The following is an 18,292-nucleotide window of genomic DNA, read 5'->3' on the forward strand; positions in this document are numbered from 1 at the left end:
TGATCAACTGTATTCCTTCCTCCGCTACTATTTAGATCGCAATGGCTTGTTTATAAAGCTGAAAATTAGTGACTATTGGTCCAGAAAGACCACTGGAACACTAGTTTCCAGTGAAATTATGTCCAGAGTCAGTTTTCTGTTATTTTCATAATGTTTCACTTTAGCAACAACTCTGCCAATAACCAAGGAGAATGTTATCTAAAATTAAAAATGTACTTGATAAAGTGTGTAGAAAATTCCACAGTGCATTTAATCTACAACAGATATTCTGTATTGAAGTGCCATACATGGTCCTTTGACAGCCATCTGGGCCCCATAGTGGTGTCCTTTGAGGGAGGATTTCAATTTTGGTAATAGGAAATAGGATGCTAGTGCCAAGTCATGAATGTAACGGGTTTGGAGAATCGCTCAGATGCCATCTATTGTCAGGCAGGCAATGACCTCTGAGCAGGTGTGGCTGGGTGCAATGTGATACAATTTCCAATATCATGCAATGGCTGGCCTCACCTGGTTGACCCTTTTCTTCAGTCTTCTTAGTACTTGTAGGTACAAAGAACCATTCACTGTCTGCCCTCAGCTGCAGATTCCTAGTCGACCACCCCCTTAGCACGGAAGAAACCAAGAAGCATGGCTTTCACTCTGGATTTGCTCATTTGAGCCATATGTAGAGGTGATGATGATGAAGATGATGATTGCGGACCTTTCACATCGCCAAATCTACAGTAATCTGGTGTCCACTGTCATCTTATCAATGCCAACTGCCTCTGCGACCATGCTCACACCTAACCCACAGTCTGAATTCACCATTTGCTGCATGTATTGCACATTGTCATCAGCCAGTGTGGGGCTCATCCTCTACGTACTCTTGGCCACTTTTGAAGAAGCTCGGGCCGCTTAGGAACTGCAGTTTGTAACCTTCGAACACTTGGCGATCATGGCCAATATCTTAGTACCTTATTTACCTGGGCCAATACAAAATTCGATGGCACAACACTATTCAATCATTTGCTACATTTTGTGATTGCACAGTCACTCAGCAGGGTTCCACTAAAACCATAATCTCGCCCGAACAGAAGCTCACAAGTGACTGGCACTAGATGCATGTTTACGGTTCGGCCCCCACCACCACACAGAACGCATGGTGCAAGCTCACTATGACTTACTGTCACATAGGGAAAAAAATTGTTCCCCACACTTTTCATACATACTCTGTAGTGACAACACACATGAACTCAAATGTGCGACAGGAGCACACTATCATCAATTTTTATTTGAGCCCTGAGTAGTTCCACTGTCTACATGGGAAAAACCTTCTGGTTAAAAGTAATACCAGTATTTTAGCTCTGAATAACTGGTATTTGACAATATTTAGCCTCTGTTATTTTCTAATAACCAAATTAAAACACACACACACACATTTCCAGTAGCCATAGCAGCACCACTACCAATTTTTTTCATTTTTAAATAAACTTTTTAGAAGGCAGAAGTAATTTTTTTATTAGTAAAATTTGCATTGGTTTGATATATTGCATTATTATACAAAATGGGAAAAGTAATTAGTGCTATTTTAATGACAATAGTGAAAGAAAAGAGTAACACATGGCACAAGAATTGGTACAGCATTGCCGAGACAATAACGTCCCTGTTGGTTTGTGTCAAGGCTTAAGGTACGCGTGTACATCCAGTGCACAAGGCCTGGTCTACACTGTAGTTTCTCACTGTCATTGCCCGACATCCACTGTACTCCACAATGGCACCAACACTGGTCTGGAAACATTTTTACGAAGTGACATAGTAATGAAGTATAAAACTTCACTTCTATGAAATAATAAAAAACAAAGTAATTTATGGTAACAGTAATAAATTAAAAACTTACCAACAACTTGTCTGCTGCCTGTATCTACGTAATATGCCTTTATCTGCTTGTACCCCATGAATGCTGATAAATTAGCATGAAAGATAGAGCTCTTCATCCTCAGTTTTCACCCAGTAACACTGACTATGGGTAATGCTCGAATAGCAGTATGTTCTCCAATTACAATACAATTTCTGGACAAAGTTTTGAAAAATTAATGTCATTAGGAGGATACTGGTGATATTTTGTAGTGTTAAACCACTTACTGCTTTTCGACAAAAGCAGCCAACGATGGACAGACTGTTTTTTTTTTTTATTTACCTATCTCATTTAATATTTTGATTCAATGTATCTTGAAACTGAGGGAGTTAAAATTGTTCAATCTTTGTTCCGTTTCTACATTTATTACAGGAAATAGGTATAAAAACCAAAACTTCATTGTTTCAGAATCCTATAACAACCGATTTTTACAATCGGGCTAAACTGGTGTGGTTGGGAAAAAAGAAAAAATTGATATAACCAAAAACTGGTTGTTTCACAAAATACCACTATCCCTAGTTCATAATCATGGAACAACTGAAGTTGTACTCTTCCCAATAAGAGGCTAAATGTGCCAAAACTAAAGAACAAACAAACATATTGGGTCCAGTTTATGTCCATTTATACAATGCTTACCCTGAAAAAAGGCTTATCATACAAAGAAAAATAATTATCTGTAGAGGATGACACACGTACAATGAAATACATTAATATTTTTCTAAAAATATATGCAACACTAAAAAATAAGTTTTAACTTTACCAGAGCTGGTCGAAAGCTGCCTGTAGTTAATTTATTACTACAATTAAAAGCACAACTTATGTTCGCCAATGGTACAAAATTATACATAATCTAGTTCTGATGCATGCCTATTATTTAGATGGCAACAAAATGTGTGTTGTCATCCTTTATTATTTGGTTTTAGAGGTTGCCTAAGGAAACTGTTTGGATTCGTCTAAATATAATGGTATTTGTCCAATGAGTTTTCGGGTACACTGACGTCTTTAAAGTTGTTTGCAGAAGGGTTATTGCGCTAGCACAAATAGGAACAGTTGGGCAGTTCAGATTCTACAGTGAATTTCATAAATTACAATAAAAACTAAAAATTTAAGTTCCACTGCACAAAGAAATCTAGAATGGAGAGCAGCTATGAAGGCAGGTGTGTTGCGCGTTCTTCCTACACACACACACACACACACACACACACACACACACAGGCAGAGAGAGAGAGAGAGAGAGAGAGAGAGAGAGAGAGAGAGAGGTGGGGGGGGAGGCAAATACATTGCCACACTGCCGATTTCCTAATTTCCTTGTGTCAGTTCGTGCACTGAGACAGCTGACGGTGCACTAACATAAACATCGTTCCACAGTGAACTTTATGAATTGCATCCTTAGTAATGCAAATCTTTACACGCACGCACACACAACCTTCCACACAGAATTAATTAAGGTTCAACTCAATCTCAACATTCCCAATCGCATAAAATATCGAGATACATAATTTCTCTACATTAAATTCTATATGGTTAAAAAAGACAGAATCTGAAAGTAAAACAGCTGTAAAGACAAACATAAAAAACCAGAAAAACCACTTCATGTGGCAACAAGGTATATATGCAAAACTTTATGCTGTTTTCGTATTTGTAAAAACTTTCTTAAAAACTCTAAAATATATATATATATATATATATATATATATATATATATATATATATATATATATATATATTTCCTATTATGTAACAGAAAGCAAATGAAAGGCCAGCGATGATGCTGAAACGTCAACAAAATGTCTCTGAGTGATACCACAGAAAGAAACAATTGTCTTTTTCTCAAGGCGGATACCTTCCAAAAGACTAGTTTCTTTGAAAAGCAAACACAGACGGAAGAGCTTTAATCTCAAGACGATACACACACTATTTTGTCAACTATTTTGTCAGTAATCATCATGTAGCTTCATTCTTTCTTTAAATACTGTCAATGTTTAATGTTGGGTCTTTTGAACGACAACGATTTTTTTTTTTTTGTTACTGAAACGAATTTTTGCACTGCTTACATTATGAACCCACAGTGATTTAATACATTTAAAACATATTCAAGTTATAATAATTTGTGACCATACGGGTATCAGAAACAGATAATTTAATGTGTCACTAAAAGCTAATTTTCTTTCATTGTGCAACCTGCTACAGTGTTACAGTTCAAATGGCTCTGAGCACTATGGGAGTTAACATCTGAGGTCTTGAGTCCGCTAGAACTTAGAACTACTTAAACCTAACCAACCTAAGGACATAACACACATCCATGCCCGAGGCAGGATTCAAACCTGCAACTGTAGCGGTCGTGCATTTCCAGACTGAAGCGCCTAGAACTGCTCGGCCACTGCGGCCGGCAGCGTTATAGTATGTTTACTTAATTGAACGATATATGTTCTTTGAAGAAAACAGCACTGTTATGAGGTCAAAGGTGAAACTTGAGCTACTAATAATTTCTTATGCTGCTGCAGGCACAGTCACACAAATAAAGTCATAAGTAGCAGTAATTGGCACTTACATATTTCACAGTAAGAAATCTGAGCCATCGTCTTCGCTGTCCGATGCAGATGAATCAGACTCGGCAAGATTTATGAAAAATGTATCCATAACCACGTCCCTGCCAATTTCCCTGTTGTATCCTTCATGTTGCAGTTTTTCTGCATGTCTTACACAAGCTGCCCATGCAGATGTTGAGATGCTGTCTATTGCCTCATGTGTAAGTCTATCAACATCTGCCATTTTGAATATATTGTTCTTTTCCGCAATATATGCTTTCACCTGAGCCCATACCAGCTCGACTGGGTTGCAATAGCAATGGTTTGGGGATAATCCTAACAATACCGTGTCCATACTGCTTTGCAATTTCACCTGTCTCATAAACTCTGTATGCAGGCTTGTGTTGATTGGCAAGAACCAGCAATTCTGCTCTGGTATGCGACTAGTTATGAGGTATTCCATTAGATGACAGCCATGCAATAATGTCTGCCTTTTTGGAGTTCGTATTTGGAGCTTTGTTCACTTGCACTGAGTAGATGCTTGCATTGTCCACAACTACAACTGAAGATGCAGGAATATGTGGCAATAATTATTGTGTAAACCACCTTTTGAAGATGCTGTATATCATTTCAGAGTGGTAATCTTCAGAATTCTTATCTTTTGAGGCCTTAAAAAATCAGCTTACCCTGTGGAATAAAGCCAGTATCTGCTGATCTGACACGAAGCACTACAATTCTGTTACCCTTACCAACAAGAACTTTTATCCACCGTACCAGCTGCTCATTTTCCAGCACATAGCCCTTGCGTGGTTCTGATTAACAAAAGTTTCATCTAAGTAATAAATTCGAGATGTGCCAGCTTCTCTGATCTCCTGCATTGTTCTCAAATACAGTCCTTGCAGCTACAATATTGCTTTGGTCCATTAATAACTTCCTACCATCGTTTGTTTTCTGATACCTGAACCCCATGTCTTTCAGTAACCTCGACATGGTCCATTTGCTTCCGTTAAAATTTTCAGCTTCTTTCATACGCTAAACTAGTTTCTCTGCTGTTGGATACTCGCCTTCAGCATATATGCTTAACTTAACACTATGCGGCGCAAAAGTTTTTCGCTAAATTGTCTAGCTCACTCACTTCTTTTTTGCGGTCTGTTGCTACCTGGTGATTTGAAAACAGCTAAGCTGCAGGCTTGCACAGACGTCTTACCTTCACTGGATATTCTCTGAATGGTCCTCAGACCATCACTATAGGCTTCAGCTCTCTGCTCCTGGCATTTGGAAATAGCGCAACTCCTGGTGTTTGGCAATGGCGCGACCCGCGCTTTGTGCTGGTGTGGATTCAGTGGAAGATTGTCTCGAAGTATTGGTACACATGGAACACTATTGCTCTTGCCTGTCTGTGTAGCATTTGGCGTGATTGCTTACCATCACTCATAATGAACACTATGAAGGCAGTCAGCACTCAGCAAGGAACACTGTGACTGAAATAAACAGTTAGAACTTCCGAACACAACACAACCCGCACAGAACAAAGACAAGAATGTCACTGGCACACGATTGGCTGTGAGTCACATGGTACACTTCCACATGCTTCTGTGCATCCGACCCTGATTCATCTTCGTAGCTGCTCTCCACTCTTAACTTACAAGAAGTCAACCATTTCCGGCTTGCAAAAAGTGATTTGAAAGTAAAGCAACCCTTCAATTTACTACTACACAGAACAGAACATCCATGTCTTACTAACACTACAGAGACTACTCATTACACTCACTAAATCTCTTTGTTATTCTCAAGAATTTCATCTGCGCTGCTTTATACTAGTGAGTAGAGAGGTAAGTAAAAAGAACATGGGAATGTAATGAGAAATGAAAAACTACAAGAAAATCCTTTACGATTGTACTACACTTATTTTTACTTGTTAATCATTATTCTGAACACTTCTAGTAACGGGAGCATGTCACTTAATAAACAATGAGGATGATGTCACAAACGAGTTGCCAGACACCGTTGGTTTGAATATCAGTTTTTTTTTCCCCCATATCCTCCTACCTGCTCATGAAAAGTCAATGCAAAATACATAAAGCCATGCTGACACCCTCCTAGTTTTTGTACTGTAAAATGATGATATTACACAGAATGACAACAGTACTTGAATGAATTTTCACTCTGCAGTGGATGCTGCATTAATTTGAAATTTCCTGCCAGACATACTGTGTGCCGGACTAGGACTGAACCTGCGACGAGATTTGAGGATGAAGCGATGCTGCAGGTTAAATGTGCTGGTAAAATTTATTGGGCTTTTTTCATTGTTGCTGAGCCATATCAGCAAGATGCGACCAGTGAGACTGCAGTATAAACATATCGTAAGGCTTTAATGAAGTCACAGCCACTTTCTAACCTTGTGCATACTTAAATTGTTCAAGACGGGGCCCGAATCTCAACAGTGTTAACATTATGACAAAACATATAATTCACAAGAACACACCCACCTTCATCGTTATTGTCAGGACGACTTGAAAACACTGTCAACTTACATTTCTTTACAGGTCTAATGATGTCACTGTCAATAGAATCAACCTCAGAACAATAAGAACTCTCATTCACAGTCATCTGGGTCTTCATTCTCACTAGGAACATCTGAATAATCATGGTTAAAAACCTCCATAAGCATTTCAGATCCGTTCATTTTCTTCCGTTTTCTTGGTGGCCACTCGAAAACCAGTAGGAACTTTCAGATGGAAATAGTAACTATTTGAAAGATAAAAATACTATCGAAACTCTAAATTAGCAAAATGTACAAGAAGCAATCAAGTTTGATGCATTGGCTACTGGTGTAAACATCTAAATAGATCCAGCAGTTAAAATACATCAAAGAAAATGGCACCTACAGATCCTACAGATGGCGAGCAAAGCAGAAGTGAACTTGAGATCTGTCCGCAATGTGTTAATTTAAAAGGAATGCATCATTCTCACTGAACGCTGGAGTAACTTATATGCTCTTTACTAGTACTTCCTTATCTTTGTATGGAAAAGTATGTTCCACTCTGGACATTCCATTCTCAGTATGCTTTCATAAGAACTAAAAAGTGTGTGATAAGCCCTGGAAATAACTTGGGGCACAAAGCTTTTATAGTGTACTGATCCATGTCTCCGTCATAGCGAGTTGTGCACCTGTCTCATGATACCTTACCACCAAACAATGGTTCACGTGGAGCCATCACAGATTTAGTAAAGTCAGTCTATATTTATAAAACAAACAAACTTATTTTGACCACGCATATATTTTCTAACTTTCACTTCTATCAAGAGGACGTAACGAAAATGCGTGGACACAGGTTACCAGGTCAGGCCAACGTGCCATCAACTTTGGGAGCAACAGACATAGAAAGGCTGGAGTGACTACACTTGCAACAATAAATTCTACACCTTAAATACATACATTTTTCTCTCTCGTCTGTTCTGTATGTAATACAAATGCCTAATTTCTTATTCAAACTACTGTTCACTAAAATTCCCTGTTTCAAAAAATATGTGGGAACCTAAATAATAATGGTATTAAAGAAAAATACTTGGGTAATAACCCACGAAAGATGAGGAGTCCTCATATGGTTTACCCAGTACACATTCCACCACACAAATGATCTAAGCATGAAGTGACATACGAAAGCAAGAAAATCTAGGTTTCTTGTGTAACTTAAAATTTCATAGTCCAACATAAAATTTCCCTTCACATGCCACTAAACATCATATAACCACTGCTTGACTATCCAGCTTTTTCATACCACTGGTAAAGGAGGTACTGTCAGATGTCGCAAAATTTTTGTTGACTGCAACTCATTTGATGAAAATTTCTTTCCAGCAAGAGAGCCGGAAGAAATCACTGTGGGGTAAGTCTGGTTAACAGGATGGATACGAAACCAATTAGAAGCCCAATTCAAGCACTTTTTGCCATTATTTTCACTGATTTGAGGGATGATGCATTGTCCTGGCGAAAAAGCACTTTTTTGGGTGCCAACCTCAGTCTTTTTTCAGGCACTGCAAGTTTCAAACGATCCAACAACAAAGCATAGTAGTTTCCAGTTATGTTTCTGCCTTTTTTAAGTATCCTATGAGGATTATTGTTTGGGAATCCCAAAAAGAGTGGTCACCAACTTACCAGCTGACAAAATGTCTTTTACCTTATTCAGTGCACTTTTACCAGCCTTTGTCTACTGACTGCCTTGATGACTCTGGTGTGATGGATCCAGGTTTCATCCAAGTTGCAAACTGATGCAGAAATGTCTCGCACTTTACGATTAAACATCACCACACACCATTCTGAAATGTTGTATTGGGCACACATTCGGTCAACTGTGAGGAATCTCAGCACATAGCTTCTTCGTAGCCAATTCTCTGTGCAGGATATTATACACATGCTCAGCTGAGATGCATAGTCTCAGGAATCTCACAAATTTTTGACAGTCTTGCATTATTATATCAGGCATTTCATTAACTGGACACCACATCTAAATTCATTAACTCAAAACTAAATGGTCTTCAACGATGGTGCGGAGTCCACGCGAACTTCATCCAGTTCTGTTTTGATTCGTGCAGAAATCCAAAACGTCAAATGAAAATGTTTAATAATGGCAAGAAACACGGCTTTCTACATTTTCAATTGCAGTTATTGCACTGACCAATTCAGACGGTTGTCAACAATGAATTGTATGCTGTACATTGTTGAAATTCTTTATATGATTCTTGCAATAATCAGGCTTACCACCAGGAAGGCACAACAAACACTCCATTCTTTCATTGAATTTACCAGACAGATGGAACCACCCTTGCCTAAGACACAAAGTGACAAAACCATGCAATTTGATACCCAATGTTCTTGGGGGCTACTGCAGATTTTTAAAAAAAACAGAATGATGATGAGAATACACAAAATATCACAAACTCACAGGGGGAATGATTTGTTTTTATGGCATTTTTTTCCACAATCTCAAAGGCATTCAGAATGCCAACAGAAATGTTACATCTCCGATGACTAAAATATTGGCAACAGTAACATTGGCCAAGATTTGTGATTCTGCAACTCGCCCAGCCAGGTCTACTCAGTGGTCCAGCTTCTCCCAACACTGTGCTAATCTGAGAAGATCTTTGAGTGAGACGCTACATGCCAAAGGCTGTACAGGCAGGAAACTTCAGATGATATGTCTGCAACCGAATGCAACTACTCCTAAGAGGAAATATTGCAGCATACTTCTATAAGCAGGATTCTATCACTAGTGTTTATTTTCAACTTCTTATTTTTCTACTAAATCAATTACTTTACTACTTAATGAAATAAGTACATTACACAGCCCTAATACAGTGGAATAAAGCTGAATTTTAGATAAATGTGTTTAACATAAGTTGTTATGTTTATAAATTCATACACATTTCAATTTTAGAGTATGTAATATACATGGAACTTTGGTTCATGATACAGTCAAACATATGGAGTTACGCATACTAAAATCGGTTAAACTCTGATGTTGGCAGCAGTTGGCCAATTTTTATGCACACACATCTTTCATCAAATACCGAATTAACTTTAGTGGCTTGTCTGTGCAGTCAAGAATATTGGTTGTGGGGTAGCATTTTATAAAGTGTCTTGTGAATACCTCGACTGAATAAACAGGTCATTGTGCCAGGTGCTACAGTGCTACACTGTGTATCCATCAGCTCAAGATGGAAGTAAGAACAGTATGATAAATAAATCGAAATCAGTCTTCAGTATCGGAATCTCTTTGAGAACTACACTGAAACCCCCTATTTACACTTTTAAAAGGAATTAAAACAATGGTGTAAAATGCGGGAAAATGTAAAAAGTGGGAAAATGTAAAAAGTGGGAAAATGTAAAAAGTGGGAAAATGTAAAAAGTGGGAAAATGTAAAAAGTGGGAAAATGTAAAAAGTGGGAAAATGTAAAAAGTGGGAAAATGTAAAAAGTGGGAAAATGTAAAAAGTGGGAAAATGTAAAAAGTGGGAAAATGTAAAAAGTGGGAAAATGTAAAAAGTGGGAAAATGTAAAAAGTGGGAAAATGTAAAAAGTGGGAAAATGTAAAAAGTGGGAAAATGTAAAAAGTGGGAAAATGTAAAAAGTGGGAAAATGTAAAAAGTGGGAAATAACTTTTTAAGCGGTAACAATATTATGAGAAGGAAAGTTGCTACTCACCATATAGTGGAGATGCTGAGTCACAGATAGGCACAGCAGAAAGACTCTCACAAAGCTTTCGGCCATTAAGGCCTTCCTCAACACTACACACACACACACACACACACACACACACACACACAGGACTGCAGTCTCAGGCAACTGAAACCACGCTGCAAGCAGCAGCACCAGTGCATGATGGGATTGGTGTCTGGGTGGGGGTAAGAAGGAGGCTGGGGTGGGGAGGGGGAGGGATATTATGGTGGGGGTGGCAGGCAGTGAAGTGCTGCAGGTTAGACAGAGGGCAGGGGAGAGGTGGGGAGGGAAGTAGTGGGAAAGAAGAGAAGTAAAAAGACTTGAGTGTGATGGTGGAATGGCGGCTGTGTGATGCTGGAATGGGAACAGGGAAGGGGCTGGATGGGTGAGGACAATGACAAACGAAGGTTGAGGCCAGGAGGAGTGACTAACGAAGGTTGAGGCCAGGAGGAGTGACTAACGAAGGTTGAGGCCAGGAGGAGTGACTAACGAAGGTTGAGGCCAGGAGGAGTGACTAACGAAGGTTGAGGCCAGGAGGGTTACGGGAAAGTAGGATGTATTGCAGGGAAAGTTCCCACCTGTGCATTTCAGAAAAGCTGGTGTTGGTGGGAAGGATTGGTATGGTGCAGGCTGTGAAACAGTCGTTGAAATGAAGGCTATCATGTTTGGTAGCGTGTTCAGCAACAGGGTGGTCCACTTTTTTCTTGGCCCAGTTTGTCAGTGGCCATTCATGCAGACGTGAATGGTGCATGACCATTTACAAACTGTGACCAAGAAACAAGTAGACCACCTTGTTGCTGAACACACTGCCAAAAATGATATCCTTCATTTCAATGACTGCTTCACAGCCTGTGCCACCTGGATCCTTCCCACCAACAACAGATTTTCTGAATTGTGCAGGTGGGAACTTTCCCTACAATACATCCTACTTTCCCATAACCCGCCTGGCCTCAACCTTCATTAGACACTGTCCTCCCCCATCCAGCCCATTCCCTGTTCCTATTCCAGCACGACACAGCCGTCATTGCACCACCACACCCAGTCTTTTTATTTCTCTCCTTTTCCACTACTTCCTCCCCCTCCCTCCATCTGACTTGTGTCATTTCTCTGTTGATGTAGGCCTTAATAGGCGAAAGCTTCGATTGTGTGAGTCTTTTTGTTGTGCCTATCTGCAACTCAGCATCTCTGCTATATTGTGAGTAGCAACTTTTCCTTCTCATAGTATCATCATATTCCATCCTGGATTTTCCATTCTTTGATTTTTAAGCGGTAAAAATTATATATAGGAACCCCATTACATTTTCGTAGTTTATGTATGATACGTACATATAGGAATCAAAATACTCATTACGGACTCGCTCATATCCAACAATGGTTATCTTAATTTTGTAATATGTTTACCTGCTGATGTAATTGGAATTGGTAACTGTCTGGCACGTAGAAACATTTGACTTAATTTTATTCATCATAATTGATGTTTTTCAAAATTCTGCAGTTGTCTCATTCATTATTTAAGTAATGAAACACCACACCAGCAGTTAGCAAAATCCTTTCCGGGAATTTATTCTTATTGTCTAGTACAAACACTGACATATATATTTACACACACACACACACACACACACACACACACTGTTTATATGTGAAACATCTCCCGAAGTACTCCATGTGAAGTAGAGTTGGCTATGACAGGAGATAAACCACGGACAGCACTAACTTTTACTACTTCAAATCTATTGAACAGAGCACCCTGTTGTCAAGAAACTTAGCCACAAGTAACACTGCAAAGGACAAAGCCACACCAGCGTCATTTTATGTCAATTACATCAGTTTTTTCTCCACGAACATAGTTTCATAAAGGGTAAACTGCGGAAAATTATTATTACATTAATGCAACATCAGGTGTGAATTAACATTGTGAACATAAGAAATTTGATGGGAGTGCCAGAAAATGCTGTAAACAGCAGGAAAATATTAACTCCGGGAGTGTGAAAGCAGGATGATACTGTAATGATGAAATATTCCAATTACTGAAACCAATAAGCCACTGTTAAGCATTTTCTTTATATATATTCTTGCTGTCATAAAAAAATGGAGTAGCACGAATAATACCTTCAACCATTCCAGTCCATCAATCTGATAACTGCGCAGCACACCACCTTCAAAGAGCACTGGTTGTTTTTGAGAAACAGTTTTCACATTATTTTCCTCATTTTTACAGGCATCTTCTGGAGATTTGTTAGGCTCTTTGTTAACTTCACAATTTCTTTTTTTGCTTGCATTCTGTATTGCCTGTTAAACAAATAGTCCCAATTAATGTTTTCATATATAATGGTGATAACATTAATCTTTTTCCTCTATTTTTTCAGCAGAAATTCTATTAGTAGAAAGTATTATAGCTGGACTTCAGATAAATAACACAAGTATTTGTAAACATCAAAGAACATTCTGTTTAGTGACATTGTTGCAACTGTGAGAATTAAGACTTATCATGTAAAAACCATTGCCAGGGCTGGCAGCCAAATACATACAGCGCAGTAACTATCTTTTTCACCCTTTTCTGTCTGAAGATTACTTTAAATCAAATAATGCTTCACGGAAACACTTACAGAACATTCATCTTTGAGAGTTATCATTGGCCAAGAATTAAGCTCTCCCCACAGCACAGAAACATTCCAAGGAAGACATACTGCCAGTCAAAAAACCAGTCATACTTTAGGGAATTGGATATACTGAGGACTTAAAAGTAGATTTTCTTGAGAATTTTTGAGAGTTGTGTCAAGTGCTTTAATATACTGATATCATTACTTTTGTTCTTTGGGGCCCACAATGCAAAATATGTCTTTTAATGACATGATTATTTATGAATAATAGCCAAACATTGTTTCCAAATTTACATAAAGCCTACCACAACAGACTGTATTATCAATGCACACTCATGTCATCCAAAAGCCCACAAACTCGCATTCTTCCACACAATGCTGAACAGATTAATAAACTTACCACTAGATGATGGAGCAATCCAGAGAGAAATAAAAATCTTGGAATACATAGCCCAGCAAAATGGTTATGACCCCAAAATTGTAACACAATTATACCACAATAAAACACAACATGAAGGGCACAATATATATATATATATATATATATATATATATATATCAGAGGGAAACATTCCACGTGGAAAAAATATATCTAAAAAGAAAGATGATGAGACTTACCAAACAAAAGCGCTGGCAGGTCGATAGACACACAAACAAACACAAATATACACACAAAATTCAAGCTTTCGCAACAAACTGTTGCCTCATCAGGAAAGAGGGAAGGAGAGGGAAAGACGAAAGGATGTGGGTTTTAAGGGGGAGGGTAAGGAGTCATTCCAATCCCGGGAGCGGAAAGACTTACCTTAGGGGGAAAAAATTTACCTGTCCTTTTTTCCCCCTAAGGTAAGTCTTTCCGCTCCCGGGATTGGAATGACTCCTTACCCTCCCCCTTAAAACCCACATCCTTTCGTCTTTCCCTCTCCTTCCCTCTTTCCTGATGAGGCAACAGTTTGTTGCGAAAGCTTGAATTTTGTGTGTATATTTGTGTTTGTTTGTGTGTCTGTCGACCTGCCAGCGCTTTTGTTTGGTAAGTCTCATCATCTTTCTTTATATATATATATATATATACAAAGATGATGTGACTTATCAAATGAAAGTGCTGGCAGGTCGACAGACACACAAACGAACACAAACATACACACAAAATTCAAGCTTTCGCAACAAACTGTTGCCTCATCAGGAAAGAGGGAAGGAGAGGGAAAGACGAAAGGATGTGGGTTTTAAGGGAGAGGGTAAGGAGTCATTCCAATCCCGGGAGCGGAAAGACTTACCTTAGGGGGAAAAAAGGACAGGTATACACTCGCGCACACACACACACACACATATCCATCCACACATATACAGACACAAGCAGACATATTTAAAGTCTGGGCAGAGATGTCACATCCTTTCGTCTTTCCCTCTCCTTCCCTCTTTCCTGATGAGGCAACAGTTTGTTGCGAAAGCTTGAATTTTGTGTGTATGTTTGTGTTCGTTTGTGTGTCTGTCGACCTGCTAGCACTTTCATTTGGTAAGTCACATCATCTTCGTTTTTAGATATATTTTTCCTAGGTGGAATGTTTCCCTCTATTATATATATATATATATATATATATATATATATATATATATATATATATATATATATAACAGAGGGAAACATTCCACGTGGAAAAAATATATCTAAAAAGAAAGAAACTGATGAGACTTACCAAACAAAAGCGCTGGCAGGTCGATAGACCTGCCAGCGCTTTTGTTTGGTAAGTCTCATCACTTTCTATATATATATATATATATATATATATATATATATATATATAAAGAAATAACACTAAGCATACACACAACGAAAAAGAAGAAAACAAAATACATAACCATGACCTATCTAGGAAGCATCTCTAACAAAATTAACAAACTGTTCAACAAAATTGACATCGCATTTGCATTTCAAAACACACAGCCTCAAACACAAACTTCAGAAAGGCAGCTCAAAAATTCCCATACTCAACAATCTCAGCATTTACAAAATTTTGTGAACACATGTCACAAATTCTAAATATGGCAAACTGGTAGAAACTTCAAAATTAGATGTAAAGGGCATACCAGAGAAAGTGAAAACAGCCCATCTACATTTTTTCAACATTTACGAGCAGAGAAACACTATGTAAAACCCATAAACGAAGCACTAGAAATACTCCATATTACACAAAAGGGAATATTGATGAACATCCTTGAGGAAAGAGATACATTCACATACATACAGCAACCCAACAAATTTACTGAACGAACAAACCAAAAGTAAATATAAAAAAGTAAATATAAAACTTTATTGACATCATAAATCGGGAAAATGGGTAAAATAATAATATCTGTGATAATATCCATAGTAACAGCGATAACATGAGCAGTGTAAAACAGAGACAGAACACCAACATAAATCATAGACAACAACAATCATTACAAAAAATTAAAAACGTAAAATAAAACTGAAACTAACCTTAGGCAAAAACATAATTAGAAACTAACGTGTTTGAAAAAGTAATCGTAAACAACTGAATTTCACACATCATTTATTTATAGCGGTAACTATGTAAACGTTTAACATCGCTGACCCACCATCATCCAACTATCAGAAAAGTAGCACATATGGAAAACAAGTAACATCCGATATACATCTCCACTCTACACCTGTGAGAAAGTAATAATTCCAAAACAGACAAGACATGACTGCAGCAACGGCATGTGTAGGGTAAAACACCTAATGATATATTATAAATTTTCAGATCATAGTTACAAAACCAGGGGAGACGGTGGCAGTCTTGCACTGACATTTTTGTAAATCCATATCTTTGCCATTTTTTGTTCAATCTCATTGAAATTTTGCACACTTATGTATAGAGATCTAATATGATTTTTTTAAAAATTCAGAATTTTTAATAACAATCTAATGCAGTGACATAATTTTGAATTTTTTATTGCATTATTATTTAAAGGTACACTTTTCATAATTTCAAGGCAAATTTAGCAATTTTTTTTAATTGTAAAATAATCTACACTAATAGGTGTACAATTAAGTGCAGTAACGTTTTGGTAAATTAATGCTATTATTTTCTGTGATAATTTGGATTCGAAAATTTTTTACAAGCAATTTTTTCAATATATTATCAACCACAAAACTGTGTATAATATCTCGATTAAAATTTTGTTCCACTTAAATATTGCTTCAAAGTAAAAGAATAGGTGTGCCAAATTTCATTGCAATCCTTCCAGCAGTTTCCGATATATGTGTTCCTGAAAGCAGAAAACCTTAAGTTGCAGAAAATCATTTTAAAGTTTGGATGAAATGTAAAAATATCTATCATACCTTAGCTAAAACTGCCCATATCCATATTCCATTTCTTCCTCATCATCCTCTACAGCTTCTCTGTTCCTTTGCCTAGCAATTTTTTTTGTATGTTATGGACTGAAGTCTCCGCCTTCACGATTCTTTGCTTATCGATGATCTGCAGTATCTGTTCAGTAATGACTCCAGGTGTAAAGCCCAACTTGCTGAGGATGTGAAGTCTTGCCACATTCCCATCATCAAACACTGCTGCAGCTTCCAAAGCAGAAATCTTCACCACCAAATTGGAAACAAACACTGTCTTTGGACATCTTTTCCTAATAAGAGCATTGAAACTTTCATTTGTGTTCTGTGTTTTCCCATGCAGACATTTTTCTAGCAGTTCTGGTGAAGCTAGTGCTCTAAAAGTTGGTTTAATGGCCATTTAAACTTCATAAGGAAGGTTATTTTTATGAGTATAAGCTTCCCCACTTTCCTTACTTTTCAAAAATTTGCACTATTCATTAGAACAGAGGCCATGCTGAGGTGTAGTGTTTGTCAACAAGTAATGAAACCAAATGGCCCATACTGCTTTCCTCATACTGTCCAAGCTTGTGAGGTTACTTCTACTTGCAGCACCATAGTAGACTTTTAGGCTGTCAGTTCTCTTCTTTGTTAGTCTGTTTTTACCTCCCAGTGGCTTCCCATCCTCTAGTAGCTTGCCTTTATTGCCTGCAACAAGTCTTAGGAGTTGTCCACCCATCCTCTTCTGAATATGGCCTAAGCACTCCAGTTTCCCAATAGTGCAATCTTTTCCATAGGGCTGACTTTCAACTAAATTCTTGAAAGCACTAGTCTCCACTCCTAAATAATGTACGTATCTTACTCCATACTTTTGCAAAGATCTATGGAAAATGAATTTCATACCTGCAGCTTCCATCCCACCACTGGAGCCTGCATAATTTCTGCTACAAACAGCTTTATGGGATTCTTGCCATTCTGTTTCTTTACCTGCATCAATATATTTCTTGTGCAAGAAACATGCAGAACAATATTTAGATACCACCTCAAAGTCTAATACTTTTCCAGTGTCAACACTAATGATTGTTGAAACTCAATGCAGTTAAGTATGCCCCCTCTTCATCCAGGAACTGTCACAGGAAACTGCTATATAGTTGCTATTAGTTGCTTCACAATTTTTTTGAATTGCCCCCAGGACTGTCATTTTCATGCTCTCTTCACTCACTTCTGCAACTGCATTGAGGTGTAACGGTTGTGTTACTAAATATGACACTTCTGTCACTAAATGTAACTGGGTTTTCTCTTTTGATGCTGTCAACTGTCAGGATGAGCATTCTGTCAGGGTGAAAATATTAAATAAATTAACTTTTCTCTCTTAACAACATGTGGGCAGCGTGGGTTCTTCCTTGGCTCGGGTATGAGGTCGAATGAAACATCATTTTTACATAAGATAACTTTTATTGAAGATTTGTACAACTGTATCTTACGGAATGTTCTGGTTCGGAGAGCGGCAGCTGTGTCGTTTGTGAAGTCTTCTGCTGCGGCGGCGTCTGATTACGCGTAGCGGTGTGTATTTCGTGTCGCCGTCTCGCCCAGTTGACTGGAGACGCGCAGCGTGAGGTGGCCCGTTTAATTATTGCGAGCGAAGTCGTGCATCGGATGGTGATACCTTGGATGTGGCGTCCCAGTGTTTCTCTTCTCTAAGCGGCCGCGTGTGTCGTGCGTCGAC

General features: G+C 38.2%; 1 protein-coding gene across 3 annotated transcripts in view; it reads right to left on the bottom strand.

Annotated features, from left to right (window-relative positions):
- The window catches only part of LOC126194995 (lymphoid-specific helicase-like), a 152,230-nt gene that overhangs the window by 93,843 nt on the left and 40,095 nt on the right, over positions 1-18,292 (bottom strand). For all 3 annotated transcript variants that reach the window (XM_049933414.1, XM_049933412.1, XM_049933413.1), the window contains exon 6: positions 12,751-12,930. In XM_049933414.1, coding sequence (XP_049789371.1) covers positions 12,751-12,930 — 180 coding nt within the window. The remainder of the gene's footprint in view (positions 1-12,750; positions 12,931-18,292) is intronic.

The sequence above is a fragment of the Schistocerca nitens genome, chromosome 7 (genome assembly GCF_023898315.1).
Source record: "Schistocerca nitens isolate TAMUIC-IGC-003100 chromosome 7, iqSchNite1.1, whole genome shotgun sequence".
In the NCBI taxonomy this organism is placed as follows: Eukaryota; Metazoa; Arthropoda; class Insecta; order Orthoptera; family Acrididae; genus Schistocerca; species Schistocerca nitens.